This window comes from Peromyscus leucopus, unplaced genomic scaffold, assembly GCF_004664715.2.
Source record: "Peromyscus leucopus breed LL Stock unplaced genomic scaffold, UCI_PerLeu_2.1 scaffold_1163, whole genome shotgun sequence".
NCBI classification, from domain to species: domain Eukaryota; kingdom Metazoa; phylum Chordata; class Mammalia; order Rodentia; family Cricetidae; genus Peromyscus; species Peromyscus leucopus.
In genome coordinates, this window is record NW_023504296.1 from 18460 (window position 1) to 35574 (window position 17115).

The window sequence follows — 17115 nt, forward strand, 5'->3', positions numbered from 1 at the left end:
TGATTTGTTTCGGAGGCACCCAGGCAGTGGGACCAGGACATGTCCTTAGTACTTGAGCTGGCTGTTTGGAACCTGGGGCTTATACAGGGACACTTGGCTCAGCCTGGAGGAGGGGACTGGACCTGCCTGGACTGAATCTACCAAGTTGAACTCAATCCTCAGGGAAGTCTTTGGCCTGGAGAAGATGGGAATAGGGAGTGGGCTGGGGGAAGGCATTCATCTTTACTTGGAAGTGTTCATTGCAAAGAGTCATTGGTCTGGTTCGAAGCCTTTGGTTTCTGCTGTCTTATCAATGCTGGACCCTCACTAAGGCTCCTCCGGGATATCCAGTTGTTGCCCTGTATTTTAGAGATCATGAAACTTTAGGTCTACAGGCCAGGACCCTTCACAAGCTCCAATAGATCATAGATGGGGTGGATAGTGGAGCAGGCCAAGTCATATCCTTGGGTCTGGGCCTGGAAAGCTCTAGGTCTGTTCCACCAGACGTCAAATTGGGACAACCCTCCCATGCTTACAACTTTTGGGCTGGCTCACACACACCTGCACTAACAAGGATGGCTCCATTGTGCTGCTCTGTCGAGGCGGAGGGCCTGCTCTTCCAAGTGTTGCACTGGTAGGGGTCAGGTATAGCTCTCCCACTCTTATGACCACAGAGGCAGCTCCCCCACTTGCCCTAGATATTGATGGGCATGGGTGGAGGTAGGCAACTCTCCTTCACCCATGCCACCTCAAGACAGATGGGTAATAGGAACAGATCGCCCATGCTCACAATTTTTCAGCTGGCTCATGCATATCTGCACTAACAAGGTTGACTATTGTGCTTCCCTCCTGAGGTATAGGGTTTGCTCTCCTAGAGTTGCAGCTGATCGGGGTCAGGGATAGTTCTCCCATTCCTATGACCACAGGGCATGCTCTCCCTTGTTGTGGGATGTCCTGTATGCTGTGAATATATGTTGCTATGATTGATGGATAAATAAAATTCTGATTGACTGGTGGCCAGGCAGGAAAGATAGTTTAGGCGGGACAAGGAGAGGAGAATGCTGAGTGGAAGAAGGCTAAAGAGAGAGTGCCAAGCCTCAGCTGCAATCCATGACCAATTCATACCTTCAAAACCAGTACCACCTGGGTGACGCTCACACCACCAAGTTTGACTGCCATTGAAATACAACTGCCTCTGGAATACAGCATCCGTGTGCTCTCAGGAAACACTTATCAGAAGATTTCAAGTCAGCAATGCTGGCTTCTTCTTAATCACCTCTAATTTCTCAACTCCGGCCAACTAGCATTGAGTATCCCAGTAAAACAAAGGTTTCAATTCAGTAGTTCAGATATTTTGTTAATCATAGCTGATTATTCAGCCCCAGATCAACAGGGCCACAGAATCTTAATTCAAAATAGCAAATGGCCCCAATAAACACTTTAAACTTCCCACTGAAACTTCACAAGCCAGGTTCCCATCTTCTGCATTGTCCTCAACATTTATATATTCCAAGCTACAATGGAACAGCTCTCCAAGTATAAAACACTTAGAGGATTTTCTTATACAATGTTCCAAAATACCTCCACGGTCCTCCTACAAAACAACATGCTCAGGTCTGATAAAGCAAGACCCCACCCCTGCTACCAACATGTCTTAGTTAGAGTTTCTATAGCTACAATAAAACAACATGGCCAAAAACCAAGATGGAAAGGAAAAGGCTTATTTTGCATACACTTTCACATTTGACTCCAACATTGCAGGAAGCCAGGATGAAAATCAAACTGGAACTGAGGCAGAGGCCATGGAGAGGTGCTGCTTACTGCCTTTCTCTGCCTGCTTTCTTATAGAACTCGGGACCATCAGCCTAGGAATGTCACCACCCACTTTGACCTGGGCCTGCTAAGTCAATCACTGATTATGAAAATGCCCTATAGCTGGATCTCATGAAGATATTTTCATTCTAGGGGCCGGGAGGCTTTAAGACAGGATTTCTTTATGCAGCCTTGGCTATCCTGTAACAACTGAAGACCAGGCTGGCCTCAAACTCACAGACATCTGCCAGCCTATGCCTCCCAAGTACTGGGATTAAAGGTGTGCACCACCACCACCAGCTTTAAAACATTTTCTTAATTGAGGTTCCCTCCTCTCAGATGACTTTATTTTGTGTCAGATTGACACAGGGTACCTGAGCTGAAAGGAAAAGTGGATACATGCCTCATTCCAAACCCAGAAACAATATCCAGTTGATACCCAGCTGCTAATAAAAGTTTAGTTTCCTCCAAAGGCATCTCACTGGGGAAACCAACTACTTTGGAGGGTAGAATGCATGTTCAACAGTAGATGGCAACAGAAAATGAACTCAATGGCATCTTTGGATGTTTGTTATCTCACAATATCATGTCAGGGTGTTTTCCTTTTTTGTTTATTTTTTGATTCTTTGTTGTTTTTGTCTTGTTGTGTTGTTTTGTCTTATTTTTTCTTCTCTCATTTTACACTATGGGTTCTTTGAGTATGTACAATGGCTATCACTATATGTTTTGGTGGATTTGAGTGTGCAAGCAAGTGGGTCTTTGATTCATCTGACTTTTCTTGGGCTCCTTTCCTTCTCTTTGTTTATTTTTTTTTTTTTATTTTTTATTTTTAATTTATTTTACAACACCATTCAGTTCAGCATAATAGCCACAGATTCCCCTGTTCTCCCCCTCTCCCCTTCTCTGGGCTGGAGAGATGGCTCAGCCATTAAAGTCTAGGCTCACAACCAAAAATATTTTGTTTATTTTAATGTGTTATTTTTATTTTATCTTAGTATATTTTATTTTAGTGTATTTTATTTTATTATTATCTCATAGAAACCTGTTGATTTTCTAGTGAGACACAGAAAGGGGTTGGATTCAGATGTGTGTGAATATGTGAGTGCATGTGCGTGTGTGTGTGTGTGTGTGTGTGTGTGTGTGTGTGTGTGTGTGTGTGTGTTCATCCCTTGGAGCTACTGTTATAGGTGGGTGTGAACTATATTTTATGAGGGCTGTGTATTGAATTCAGCCACTTTGCAAGAGCAGTATATGATTGTGTCTACTGAGACATCTCTCCAGCTTCTGCAATATTCTGCAGTATCTGTTTATTGAAACTTCCCTCTCGCTCCTCAGTTCTACTCCTCTAACTTCCAGGATGCATCAGGATTCTCTAGTTTTCCTCCTACAAGGGGTAGCATTGTTTTGCCTTCATCTGCAAACATGAGGTCACAAACTTCCTGCAGTTGTTCTCAATACTCAATTGCTGTCAAGTTTCACATTTTTTGGATATCAAAAAGAAGCCTCTGAGTTTATTTCAAATCTTATTGTATATTAGGAAAGCTAAGAATATTTCCACTCCAGACAAATGTCCAATAGTCATGTCTTGTAACAATAGGTGTCTAAGTGGAAGATTATGTGAATCAATGCAAATTAAAGTAGCATACATGACACTGATAAACATCATTAGAAGAAACAGTGAGAGTCACCAGATAATGCATACATCTTGCATTGTATCCTAATAGGTGGTTCTGTTCCAACACTATAGTTGTCAGTTAAAATTTATGAAATGGGAGTTCTGGAAGATGATTTCTCTCTTAACTTTTGAAGAGAATTTCTCTCTGGTCTTATTAAAATGATGTAGCACTTGGGGACAAAGATGCATCCTAGCAAGCCTGCACTGGAGGCTAAGATGGAGAAGACCTCCACAGCCATCATTATCTTGCCCTTGGAGCTGTGGTAGACAGGGAGAAAAGTGACCCAGACACTGCAGAACAACAGCATGCTGAATGTCAAGAATTTGGCTTCATTGAATGTGTCAGGGAGATTCCTGGCCAAAAAAGCTACAGTGAAGCTCCCCAGGGCCAGAGAGCCCAGGTATCCCAAGACAGAGTAGAAAGCAGTTACTGAACCCTTGTTGCACACAATGATGATGTAGCCATGCTCAGAGTGTGCATCAATGTCAACAGAGGGAGGAGAAACTCCCAGCCAGATTGCACAGAGAATAATTTGGATGATGGTGCAGAAGGGAATGATGTAGTTAGGTACCCCTGATACCAGGAGCCACTTCATCCTTCTTCCAGGAGAAGTGACTTTGAAAGCCAACACCACAGTAATTGTCTTGGCCAACACAGTGGAAACAGCTACAGTGAATAAAATACCATATGTTATTTGCTGCAGGACACAGGTAGCTGAGTTGGGATGGCCAATGAAGAGCAAGGAACAGAGGAAAGAGAAGATGAGGGAGATGAGCAGGATGTAGCTGAGAGTGAGGTTATTGGCCTTCACAATGGGAGTGTCTTGGTATTTCACAAAGACCCCAAGAACCATAACCGTGAATGCAGACAAACATAAGGCCATGCAGGACAGAGTCATCCCCAAGGGTTCATCGAAGCCCAGAAAGGTCACATCTTTGCGGAGGCAGTGGTTCTGCTCTGTGTTGGCATACTGGTCCTCTGGACACTTCATACACTGATCCACATCTGATGCAGAAAGCAAAAGTATTGTTAGTGCAACTTCAGCATTTCTTATGGACAGGCTACGCGAGTATATTATGGAAGCTTTGCAACATCCACATTCTTTATCAATAAAAATGTAATTGAGAATTTTCTAAAGAGCAAGGCTTCATTTCATAATGCCTAATTTCTTTAAGGACAAATGCAGATCCTATTGATACAGTATAAAATGAATCTTTCTGTCTGAATTAGAAGTGATGCCCTCATGAGAGATGGAGACTTGGTCTTATCCAGGATGAAACCTCTTATAACTTTTTTATTCCCGCATGATCATCACCAAACACATGAATAGCCGAGCAACAGCAAATAGAATCTATTGTGTGTGTGCGTGCAAGTACATATGTATGTGAAAGCAGTAAATGAAAAAGAGTGTTTGAAAATAGTAAATGAAAAATTGCTCAGGAATTTAAGGTTTTGGGTACATGTGTGGGAAGTAGAATGGGGAGAGGGGGAGATTATATAATGATATATGAAATTCTAAAGAAAAAATAATGAAATATGATGCCCTTAGTTGTGACCTCATCAGGGAATGGGGATAGCCAACAATTTATAAAATGAAATAATCCTACTATTAAAGGTAGAAAACTCTATACATACATAGTACCCAGAAGTCTTGTATCTTATACCACCACCTTTGTGAGCACAGAGCACCTACTTCCTTCTCTAATTTCCATCTATATGAGACCTGTGTGCGGACCTGCGCCCTCCCTTTCCTCTTGGGTATTCTTGAGGAGTGAGGGATAAGAGATTTATTTATTTTTTATTTATTTTACATCACCATTCAGTTCAACATAATAGCCACAGATTCCCCTGATCTCCCCCTCTCGCCCCCTCCCTTCCCCCCAGCCCACCCCCATTCCCACCTCCTCCAGTCAAGGTCTCCCCCGAGGACCGGGGTCGACCTGGTAGACTCAGTCCAGGCAGGTCCAGTCGCCCCCTCCCAGACCGAGCCAAGCGTCCCTGCATAAGTCCCAGGATTCAAACAGCCAACTCATGCAACGAGCCCAGGACCCGGCACCAACGCACAGCTGCCTCCCAAACAGATCAAGCCAAATGACTGTCTCACCCATTCAGGCGGCCTGATCCAGTTGGGGGCCCCTCAGCCTTTGGTTCATAGATCCTGTGCTTCCATTCATTTGGTTATTTGTCCCTGTGCTTTATTCAACCTTGGCTTCAACATTTCTCGCTCATATAAACCCTCTTCTTTCTCACTAATTAGATTCCCAATGCTCCACCAGGGGCCCAGCCATGGATGTCTGCATCCAGATTCCACAGTCCTTGGATGGGGTTTATGGCACAACTATCAGGGTGTCTGGCCATCCCATCACCAGAGTAGGTCAGTTCCTGCCGTCTCTCGACCATTGCCAGCAGTCTTTTGCGGGGGTATCTTTGTGGATCTCCGTGGGCCTTCCTAGCTCTCTGCTTCCTCCCCTTCTCATGTGGTCTTCATTTACCATGGTCTCCTATTCCTTGTTCTCCCACTCCTTTCTTGATCCAGCTAGGATCATTGTTCCCACTCATGACCTGGCTGTTCATGTAGATCTCATCCATTTCTCCATGTCTTTTTTCGGGTCCCGTTTCCCAGGTAGCCTCACTGGTGATGTGAGTAGCAGTCCAGTCATCTTTGTTCCACATCTAGCATCTTCCTATGAGTGAGTACATACCATATTTGTCTTTCTGAGTCTGGGTTACCTCACTCAGGATGATTTTTTCTAGATCCATCCATTTGCCTGCAAACCTCATGATGTCATTGTTTTTCTCTGCTGAGTAGTATTCCATTGTGTATATGTGCCACAATTTATTTATCCATTCTTCAGTTGAAGGGCATCTAGGTTGTTTCCAGGTTTTGGCTATTACAAACAATGCTGATATGAACATAGCTGAGCAAGTGCTCTTGTGGTATGATTGAGCATTTCTTGGGTATATGCCCAGGAGTGGTATAGCTGGATCTTGGGGGAGATTGATTCCCAATTTTCTAAGAAAGCGCCATATTGATTTCCAAAGTGGTTGCACATGCTTGAATTCCCACCAGCAGTGGAGGAGAGTTCCCCTAGTTCCACATCCTCTCCAGCATAAAGTGTCTTCAGTGTTTTTGATCTTAGCCACTCTGACAGGCGTAAGGTGGTATCTCAGAGTTGTTTTGATTTGCATTTCCCTGATGATTAGGGATGTTGAGCAATTCCTTAAATGTCTTTCAGCCATTTGGGTTTCCTCCATTGAGAATTCTCTGTTTAGTAGTAAAGCCCATTTCTCAATTGGACTGTTGGTCGTTTTGATGTCTAATTTCTTGAGTTCCTTATATATTCTGAATATCAGTCCTCTGTCACATGTGGGGTTGGTGAAGATCTTTTCCCATTCTGTAGGGTGTCGCTTTGCCTTGTTGACCATATCCTCTGCTCTACAAAAGCTTCTCAGTTTCAAGAGGTCCCATTGATTGATTGTTTGTCTCAGTGTCTGCGCTACTGGTGTTATATTTAGGAAGTGATCTCCTATGCCAATGTGTTCAAGACTACTTCCTACTTTCTCTTCTAACAGGTTCAGAGTAGCTGGATTTATGTTGAGGTCTTTGATCCACTTGGACTTAAGTTTTGTGCACGGTGACAGATATGGATCTATTTGCAGCCTTCTACACATTGATATCCAGTTATGCCAGCACCATTTGTTGAAGATGCTTTCTTTTTTCCATTGTACACTTTTGGCTTCTTTGTCAAAAATTATATGTCCATAGGTGTGTGGGTTAATGTCAGGGTCTTCAATTCGATTCCATTGGTCCACATGTCGGTTTTTATGCCAATACCAAGCTGTTTTTATTACTGTAGCTCTATAGTAGAGCTTGAAGTCAGGGATTGTGATGCCTCCAGAAGTTGTTTTATTGTACAGGTTTCTTTTAGCTATCCTGGGTTTTTTGTTTTTCCATATGAAGTTGAGTATTATTCTTTCCAGGTCTGTGAAGAATTGTGTTGGTATTTTGATGGGGATTGCATTGAATCTGTAAATTGCTTTTGGTAAGATTGCCATTTTTACTATGTTAACCCTGCCTATCCATGAGCATGGGAGATCTTTCCATTTTCTGACATCTTCTTCAATTTCTTTTTTCAGGGACTTAAAGTTCTTGTCATATAGGTCCTTCACTTGCTTGGTTAGTGTTACCACAAGGTATTTTATGTCATTTTTGGCTATTGTAAAGGGTGATGTATCTCTAATTGCCTTCTCAGCTTCTTTGTCCATTGTATATAGGAGGGCTACTGATTTTTTTGAGTTGATCTTGTATCCTGCTATGTTGCTGAAGGTGTTTATAAGCTTTATCAATTCCTGGGTGGAATCTTTGGGGTCACTCAAGTATACTATCATGTCATCTGCAAATAGGGAAAGCTTGACTTCTTCCTTTCCAATTTGTATCCCCTTAATCTCCTTATGTTGTCTTATTGCTCTGGCTAGAACTTCAAGTACTATATTGAATAAGTACGGGGAGAGAGGACAGCCTTGCCTCGTTCCTGATTTTAGTGGAATTGCTTTGAGTTTCTCTCCATTTAATTTGATGTTGGCTGTTGGTTTGCTATATATTGCCTTTATTATGTTTAGGTATGTTCCCCGTATTCCTGATCGCTCCAAGACTTTTATCATGAAGGGGTGTTGGATTTTGTCAAATGCCTTTTCTGCATCTAGTGAGATGATCATGTGGTTTTTTTCTTTGAGTTTGTTTATATGGTGTATTACATTGATGGACTTTCGTATGTTGAACCACCCTTGCATCCCTGGGATGAAGCCTACTTGATCATGGTGGATAATTGTTCTGATGTGTTCTTGGAGTCTGTTTGCCAGTATTTTATTGAGTATTTTTGCATCAATATTCATGAGGGATATCGGTCTGTAGTTCTCTTTCTTTGTTGCATCCTTGTTTGGTTTAGGAATCAGGGTAATTGTAGCCTCATAGAAGGAGTTTGGTAATGTTCCTTCTGTTTCTATTATGTGGAACAATTTAGAGAGTATTGGTATTAACTCTTCTTTGAAGATCTGGTTGAAAATTGCGCTGAAACCATCTGGTCCTGGGCTTTTTTTGGTTGGGAGACTTTTAATGACTGTTTCTATTTCCTTAGGGTTATTGTGCTATTTAAATAGTTTATCTGGTCTTGATTTAACTTAGGTATGTGGTACCTATCCAGAAAAATGTCCATTTCTTTTAGGTTTTCCAGTTTTGTGGAGTAGAGGTTTTTGAAATATGACCTGATAATTCTCTGGATTTCCTCAATGTCTGTTGTTATGTCCCCCTTTTCATTTCTGATTTTGTTGATTTGGATTCTCTCTCTCTGTCTTTTGGTTAGTTTGGATAAGGGCTTGTCTATCTTGGGATAAGAGATTTAAATAAAAAACATAGAGGGGAGAGAGAGAAACATAAATACGGGATAGCCTCAGGAGGACCTGGATCCTAATCCATTGGACCTGACGTTTACTCCAAAGATCTTTTTATAACAAAGCCAAGTGGCAAGGCAAAAGACCTTGTCTCTTTCTAAATACAACCAAGTTGTAGACCCTACCAAACACCTATTACCCGGGCCTGATGTCTAGTTATCATCTTATGCAGCCCTTCTGGGAAAGCAAGCTCAGATATCACTAGGAAACCTCTGTGGTCTCCAACAGACCTGGGTTTTTTGTTTATTTTTTGTTGGTATTTATTATTATAAATGCCCTTTATAGTTATTATCTTAAAACTAATTTATTACAATCTGTTTATAGTTTTAAATGTGTGTGTGTGTGTGTGTGTGTGTGTGTGTGTGTGTGTGTGTAAAGTGCAAGCTGTCGAGAAGGCATCTTGTAGGAGTTGGCTCCATCTCATTCCAGTGGGCATTCTGGGATGAACTCAGGTCATCAGACTTGTGGCAAGAGATTTACCTGCTCACTCTTCTCACTGACCCTAAATCTCTTTCTTTTAAGATTTATTTATTTATTTATTTATTTATTTATTTATTTATTTATTATGTATACAGTGCTCTGCCTGCATGTATGCCTGCACTCAAGAAGAGGGCACCAGATATCATTACAGATAGTTGTGAGCCACCATGTGGTTGCTGGGAATTGAACTAAGGACCTCTGGAAGAGCAACGAGAGCTATTAAGCAGTGAGACATCTCTTCTCCCCCTAAGTGTCTTTTTTAAAATATTCTTAGAATTATACACAATGACTGGTATAAAAGTGAAAAACAATTTTGGACTGTCCTTTGAATTTGGCCATCTCCAAATCAATAACCAGTTGACTTATATGGATTGTGTATGCCACACTATCACTGGAATAATCATGGCTATTTCTTTGCACTACAAAACTATTCTAATTGTATTATTGTGACATTATTCATTACCACTGTGTACAAAAATCTTAATTGTGACACCTGTCTTTCTCTACATCAAGTGTCCACACGTATCCCCAATTTTTGATATGAAATCAAGTGCTCTCTAATGTTTAGCTGTTTCTAATAATTTTACCCACAATTGCTACTCTTTAGTCATTACATCCTACAATGGCATCAGTCTCAAAACTCTCTGAGAACCTCCCTTACATGGAAGTAACAGCACTTGCATCATCCCAAAGTTTCCTTACCAGGCTCCCATTGCAGCCTTAAGGAACCACGCTGAATTCACATCTTCATGCTGTCTTCCACACTCACCTGTCAGCTAAGTGGCAACACAAAATACTATGCATTCAACTGCTGTATAAACAGCATGCCCATCACCACACAATTCTTATTTACCATCCCAACACACAGTGACTCAATATCTGTCTTTGTCAGCAATGTGTGTGGGCAGTGGCAAGAACAAGTTGTATAGGATTCATGACTTCAGTGGCAGGAGATGACTCAACAGTTAAGAGTGTTTACAGCTCTTGCAGAGAACAAGGGTTTGGACTCAGCATCCATGTGGAAGCTTATATCTGTCAAAACTCAAGTTCCAGAGGCTTTTATACACTATTTTGGCCTCCACAATCTCCCGCACTTAAACTCACACAGAAACACATACCTTTATTTTTTAAGTTTATTATCTTAAAACTATTTTATTGCAAGAAGGATATTATTGTAATATAATATATATAATAATAAAACTATTATTATTCAAGATGGATAAATGAATAACCAAATATTTTAAAAAGACTCATGACTCCAATCTAGTCTACCTGTACCTTTACAGGGATATAATCATTGGGACAGATATAGTGTAGAATTTACTCACAGGACTGTTTGATTTTTCAAGACAATTTCTTTTATCAAATACTATCAGCAATGATTTTACAGTGTGTCAAAGATATATGTGAAGGCACAGATTGTTATTTATAAGGACATTAATATTGTAAAACAAAATTAGGAAAGGAATAGATTTTATTTGTGCTGTAAAAGGGCCATAGAACTTAGTAGGTCACCAGACCCTCCCTAACTCAACTGACTCCATGATAAAAGTGCCACTCAGAATATAAAATTCACCACCTAGCAGCACAACCTGACAAACTAAAGTAATGGACTAATCCATCAAAGGACTTATAGTTCTGGGAAAGTCTCAAAATGTACTAATGTTGCTTTTCAGCTTCTGTAGATCTGCTTTTGGCTCACTGTTCTTGGTAAATAAAGAATGTCAACCCACATCATGGTTCTCATGCTTAAAAATCTCACCCTGAGAAAGGCTCAGTGCTCCTCTGGGGTCCTGAACATCCAGTGTAGTTCACCTCCAGTTAATAAAGACTTTATTTGACTAAACCTATGTCTGAGCAGTCTTCTCTACTGAATACCACACAACAGTGCAGCACCCTTCCAGGCCCCTTCAATGTCACAGTGTGTATAGAAGAAGAACGTCAGTCAGAAGGATTTCCCACTGCAGTAAATAAACACTTACCTGTCTCATTGGAAATTTCATTTGCTGGGCAGGGGGTGCAATCAAAACAGCAGGCTGCCATTCCTTCTTGATGGAATTTTCTGAATCCAGGGTGACAGTCAACACTGCACACAGCAGAGGGCATCTGAGGAAAATCAGACAGATGCTGGGCTAGGAGTTTGACGACTCCTTCAATAGTTATAGCATCTCATCATGCTGAGTAGTTAACAACTTTTCTTTCTATACATGACCTGAGTGAACACAATTCTTTCAGGACTTTGTACAAGTCAAACATGAATATGTGAGAACAAATTGATGAAATATTGAGGTGCTTCCAAATACTAAAAGTTCAGGAAGATCTAGGAGTATATGTTGTGTCACCACTGGAATGCCTGAACTGAACACTCTACCCACCCACTGTGTAGCTTAGCTTTGTCAACTTGACACAAAGCAGAGATACAAGAAAAAAGAGAAACTTAATTGAGAAGTTGCCACCATCTAATTGGTCTCTGGCCATATTGGTGACCTATTTTTTTAGTTGCTCATTATTCTGGGAAGCACCACCACACTTGGTCCCATTTCTGAATTCTGTGTAAATGCTTTGAGTTTCTCTCCATGGAGTACAGTGTTGTCTATGTTTTGTGTTGTAGAAACTTGCATTGTCATGACCATCTTTCTGTTTTTCAAGGGTGTTTTTTATGTTTCTTTGTTTGCTTTCTCTGAAGAGATGCTGGATATTGATCAAAACATTTTCTGTATCTTTTTCAATGAGCATACTTTTTTTTTTTTTTTCAATAATTGAGTAAAACCAAAATTTATTATAAGCCACAGTCATCCTAGGGACCTCCACGCTATATATATAGCCTCTATGCTTCTATGGGTTGTGGTCTGATTGTTCTTTATTTTATATCTAGATTCCACTTATGAGTGAGTACATACCATGACTGTCTTTCTGGGTTTGGGTTACCTCACTCAGGATGATTTTTTCTAGTTCCATCCATTTGCCTGCAAATTTCAGAGCATACATTTTTTATCCTAGCATATTTATGTGACATATTATACTTGATTGATTTGCATGTGTTGGACCAGCCTTACATCCCTCTAACAAAGTCATCTTGTGTATAGGGATTGATCTTTTTGATGTGTCTGTTTGCCAGAATTTACTTGAGAATCTCTCCATCTATGTTCATTGATTGGACAACAATGTTCTTCTTTCTGATTCATTTTACCTGGAATGATCTTTTTCCTTTACTGTGGAGACTCTGTTCTTCTTTATGAGTGCAGTGTTTTCCTTCTGAGCAACACAGTATTGTCTGTTTTTTTTTTAATTTCCTTGTCTGTGTCCTTTGATTAGAGAGTGGGATTCTTCAAATTCAGTTATTAATGAAAGTTATTTGGTGATTATTGTCAACTGGCGTTTTTGTATGTTTTGATGGATTACAAACCTTTGCTTTTATGTGTAGTGATCTAGTGTATTCTACACATTTTTGTGACATCTACTGTTTAACTTAATATTCAGTGTGAAGGAGTATGAAGTGTAAAGACACTCTGGAAGTGTCTTCCTTAGTGATGTTCCAGTAGCTTTATGTTCCTGCAATTTTTGTTCACTTTTACAAGTTTTTTTTATCTTCCTGAAATTATGAAGGACAGCTTTGCTGGGTATAGTAATTGAAGTTGGAAATTTTGTCTTTGTTTGAAACTCATAATTGATACTCTCTCCTCTTAAAGTGTCTATGAATAAAGCTACTGTTATTATGATGGGGACTTTCAATAAAATTGACCTTCTCTCTTGTAACCTAAAATTCCTCTTTATTCTGCATAATTGAGATTTCAAGTAATATTCTAAAAATGCAGGTCCTTTTCTGAACCTGTCTGTTAGGTACTGTGACTGCCTCCTCTATCTGGATGGCCATATTTCCACAGCACCCCCTCCCCAGGATTTGGTAAAATCTTGGCTGTCATTTTATGAGAAATACCTTTGGTCCTTTCACATGTTGTCCTCCTCTTGTGCCTGTGCTTTCTTAATTTGATCTTTTACTGATGTCCCCTAAGTCTCTTGTGTTTTCTTCATCCCTCCTTATGGTTTTATCTTTGTCATAGTTTAAATTAAAATTTGTCTGCCTTGTTTCTAGTTCTCAAAGCTTGTCTTGTACTTGAGACATTCTCAAAGAAAGATATTTTATACAGTTTGTTGTTTGAATTGTTGTGTCTTTCATTTTCAAACTGGTAATATGAATTCTTCATGGTTATTATAACATTACTGAATTTTTGTCACATCCTCACTCAATTCCTTATTGTTTGCAAGTGTGTGTGATCTAATTGGATTGTCCTTAGAGGTGATTTTTTTTGCTCTTTGATTTTTTGAACATCCTTACAATTATTCTTTGCAGTCTATGTTTGGTGTGTCATTGAGTTCACTGTCACATAAGCCTATGATTGTATCATTTGGAGTCCTGCTGCCTCACTGTTTGCAAGTTTCATTCCTGCATTACGATTTGCATATCTGGAGTACAGTACATATTGGGTTGATTTTAGTCCTGCCTACCCTTTTGGATGATGATTTTGTAATGTTCAAGTTAGACCTGGTAGAAGAAGGCTTGTGATTTTATTGTTCGTCTCTGATCTAGGGGAACAGGCCAGTAGCTAAAACTTCATCTCATTTGCTCTGTTCTCTGAGCATAAGTTTCTCATCACTGTGAAAATAGAATATTAACTCTTGATTCAACTCTATTTGATCAACTTGAGATATCACTTCAGATTTAGTTTGCACACTTTCCAGAAGTAAACACCTTTCAAATTCAACACACAACATTGTAGTAGGCAATGTAGTTCAGATACTATAAAACCAGACACATCAGAATCAATACCTATAATACATCTTGGGGACATATAATGGATATTTTATTTTCAAATTTTCTCAAAGCCAAATTATTATGAATTTGAGTGTCAGTCAGATCAATTAAGGAAACAATATAAATCTTTTTGTTTGTTTGTTCATTTGTTTGTTTGAATGAGTTATGCAAAAATTAAGGTACAAAGAAATGCTCTTCTAATGAAGGATTCCTTTAAAAATTATAATTCAGGGAAGGAGAGGTTGCTTAGCAAGTTATCATACTTGCTGTTCAACTCCCACTCCTACACTTAGGCTCAAAATTGTCTTCAGTTCATGGGTATCTTAATCCCTCTCCTGGCATACTTACTTAGATACCTCATACTCAAATGTAACACAGATATATATGGGAAAAACATCCATAAAAAAGTCTAAAAAGCAAATTTTAATTAATAAAATATCTAATGTGGTCCATGAAAACGTGAATATATTGTTAGAGAATGAAGCAATTTGGACATCCTAGTTAACATGCTTGAATAAAAGTATAGAATATAAATGAATGACTTGTATAACTGTTCCTAGTTCAAATCTTTCCTTACAGTTAGCTTCAGTCTTTTCAGCATGTTGATTAGAGATTCAACAGAAGAGAAGAAAAGCAATGGGCAGCAATGAGAATGGTACCAAGAGAATACTGATCATTTTACTGGGAATAATATGAAATGTTGGTCATATCTAGTTTTATATTTGTTTATAAGTCAGAGAGTTTCTGACATGATAAAATATATCATATGTTTGTCTTAGATTTTCAAAAAATTATTAAAAAATCATATTTTTTAAATCTGAAGGGAAACAACCTCAAGTAGAAATTTACAATTAAGTCATACATGACCACCCTTCTAATTTCACTAAATCACAGGGAAACCCAAATGGTCCCAATTGACAGTCATTACAACTGTGAAGTGTACATCAGTACATTTTGGTCAGACTCACCTGTCTAGTTCCTGTGGCCCACTCTATCATGTCTTCATATAAATGAAGCTGTTGACCATGTGGAAAATATGGCTTAAACTCTCCTACTTTCACCTTAAGTCCAACACCACGGGGGAAATTACAAATATGGTAAATGCCATACTCGCCTTGCAGTTTTTCTTTCTGATTCATATTTATTACATCTCCAACAGGATTAACAAAGTGCACATTCTGCAGAAATAGGTGAAGCTGAAAGATAGAAAACATTCTTTAGTCTATATTCTATTTTAAGTCTGAAATTGTATTCTGATTTCATCCAAAGGCAACTTTATTGAAGGTGCCCAAGGGAGAAACTCAATGAAAACATGTGAATAAATGAAGTTACTGTGTCCCTAGAATTTTAGTTCTCTCAGGGGAAACCATCAAACACAAACCCAGACATACACACAAACATCAAACATAAATATGCACCATACACACACACACACACACACACACACACACACAAACACTTCCACACAGACACCCATTCACAGGCACACACATAATACAGTCACACTCATTCACACACATACACACTAACACACACATACAAACAGACCTAAACAATCAAATACAGATACAGACACACACAGGCACATAAAGACACAAAACACATACAGAGAGACACACACTGATACAAACATTCACAAAGAGACATATGTGCACACAGCAAATATATGCTCATATACACAGTCACGCAGAAACACAGAGGAGAGATACTCATGTATGCAAAGCAGCACATCCATACACATAAATGCATTTAGACACTAACAAAGACACAATACACTCTCACGGAAACAAACATAAGGACATAAGAAAATCAGATGCAAATATACTCACACACACAGGCACACAAGCAGGTATTGAACTGAATCTCAGCACTATTTCCTGTGATATTGCTCTCAGAGAATCAAGAGGGATAAGTCCCCAGATAGTACAGTGGGGTCAGAATCAGGTGAGTACACTTAAACAAACAATCCCTTATAGTGAACACCACATATATGACAAATACTGGTTTCGGCATGGGAGAGACTCTTAAACAATATAACATTGATGACACCAAGTACAATGCCATAGGAAGATACAGTACCTGTGAGCAGTCAGAATCCAGTGCTCTCAGGTTGATTGACTGATTTTCTACTTGATGAAGAAGCATTTCATGGAGAGCATGGGCCATAGCATACACAGCACTGTATATATCATAAGCATCATCACTAAAGGCCATGTCAAAACTTTGTAGCATTAACCATTTCAGTGAGACATTAGATGAGTCGTACTCCAGTGTCTTACAGCTAGATGTTGAGGCTTCACCGCTAATGTACATCCACCCCAGTCCTGCCAGGAACATGTCTGTGTATTTGGAAGGGTTCAATGTCTGAACATAATTTTTAAAACCAGAAATCTCAGCATGGTGGTGTGCAAAGGCAAGAGTCCCATGGAATGAGTCAAGGGTAAAGTCTCTCATGGTTGTAATGATATCCCACTGTGAGGTGGTGACCCATAGTCTCTGTATACCCTGTAATATCCACATTCTAAAGCACACAGCTAGAGTACTGCCTGTGTCACCATAAATGATAACAACATTTGTGGATGATGTCTCAATTTGGTTGTTATACATTTCAGCTCTTGACATGTATAACTCCATGTTGACTGGGATCATGATCACAAAGGCTAAGCAGACTCTTTGGACTTCAGTTTCTCCCCTCAGATCTGAGAGAAATTGGAGACCCTTGTCATCATCTGAGATGGTCAGCCCAACCCAGTTCCAGTTGAAGTGAATCATCAAAGAGACCATGGCCAGGGCCAGAGCTGTGTCCTTGGGGGCCATCTGATACAGTCTTGGAAACTGTTCACGATCACTCAGGATAGGATGGAAAGGTCCATAGGTGAGCTGAAGGACATGAAACACAGGGAGCAG

The 17115-nt window shown here is 39.7% G+C and overlaps 1 protein-coding gene across 1 annotated transcript; it reads right to left on the reverse strand.

Annotated features, from left to right (window-relative positions):
* Positions 1–3515: 3515 nt before the first annotated feature.
* Positions 3516–17115, reverse strand: LOC114686606 (vomeronasal type-2 receptor 116-like). The gene is made up of 4 exons (XM_028861265.2): positions 16288–17115; positions 15177–15404; positions 11378–11501; positions 3516–4472 (listed from the first exon to the last, which is right to left on the reverse strand). Exons 1-4 carry the CDS (start codon positions 17023–17025, stop codon positions 3553–3555), a joined length of 2010 nt encoding a protein of 669 aa, XP_028717098.1. The 5' UTR covers positions 17026–17115; the 3' UTR covers positions 3516–3552.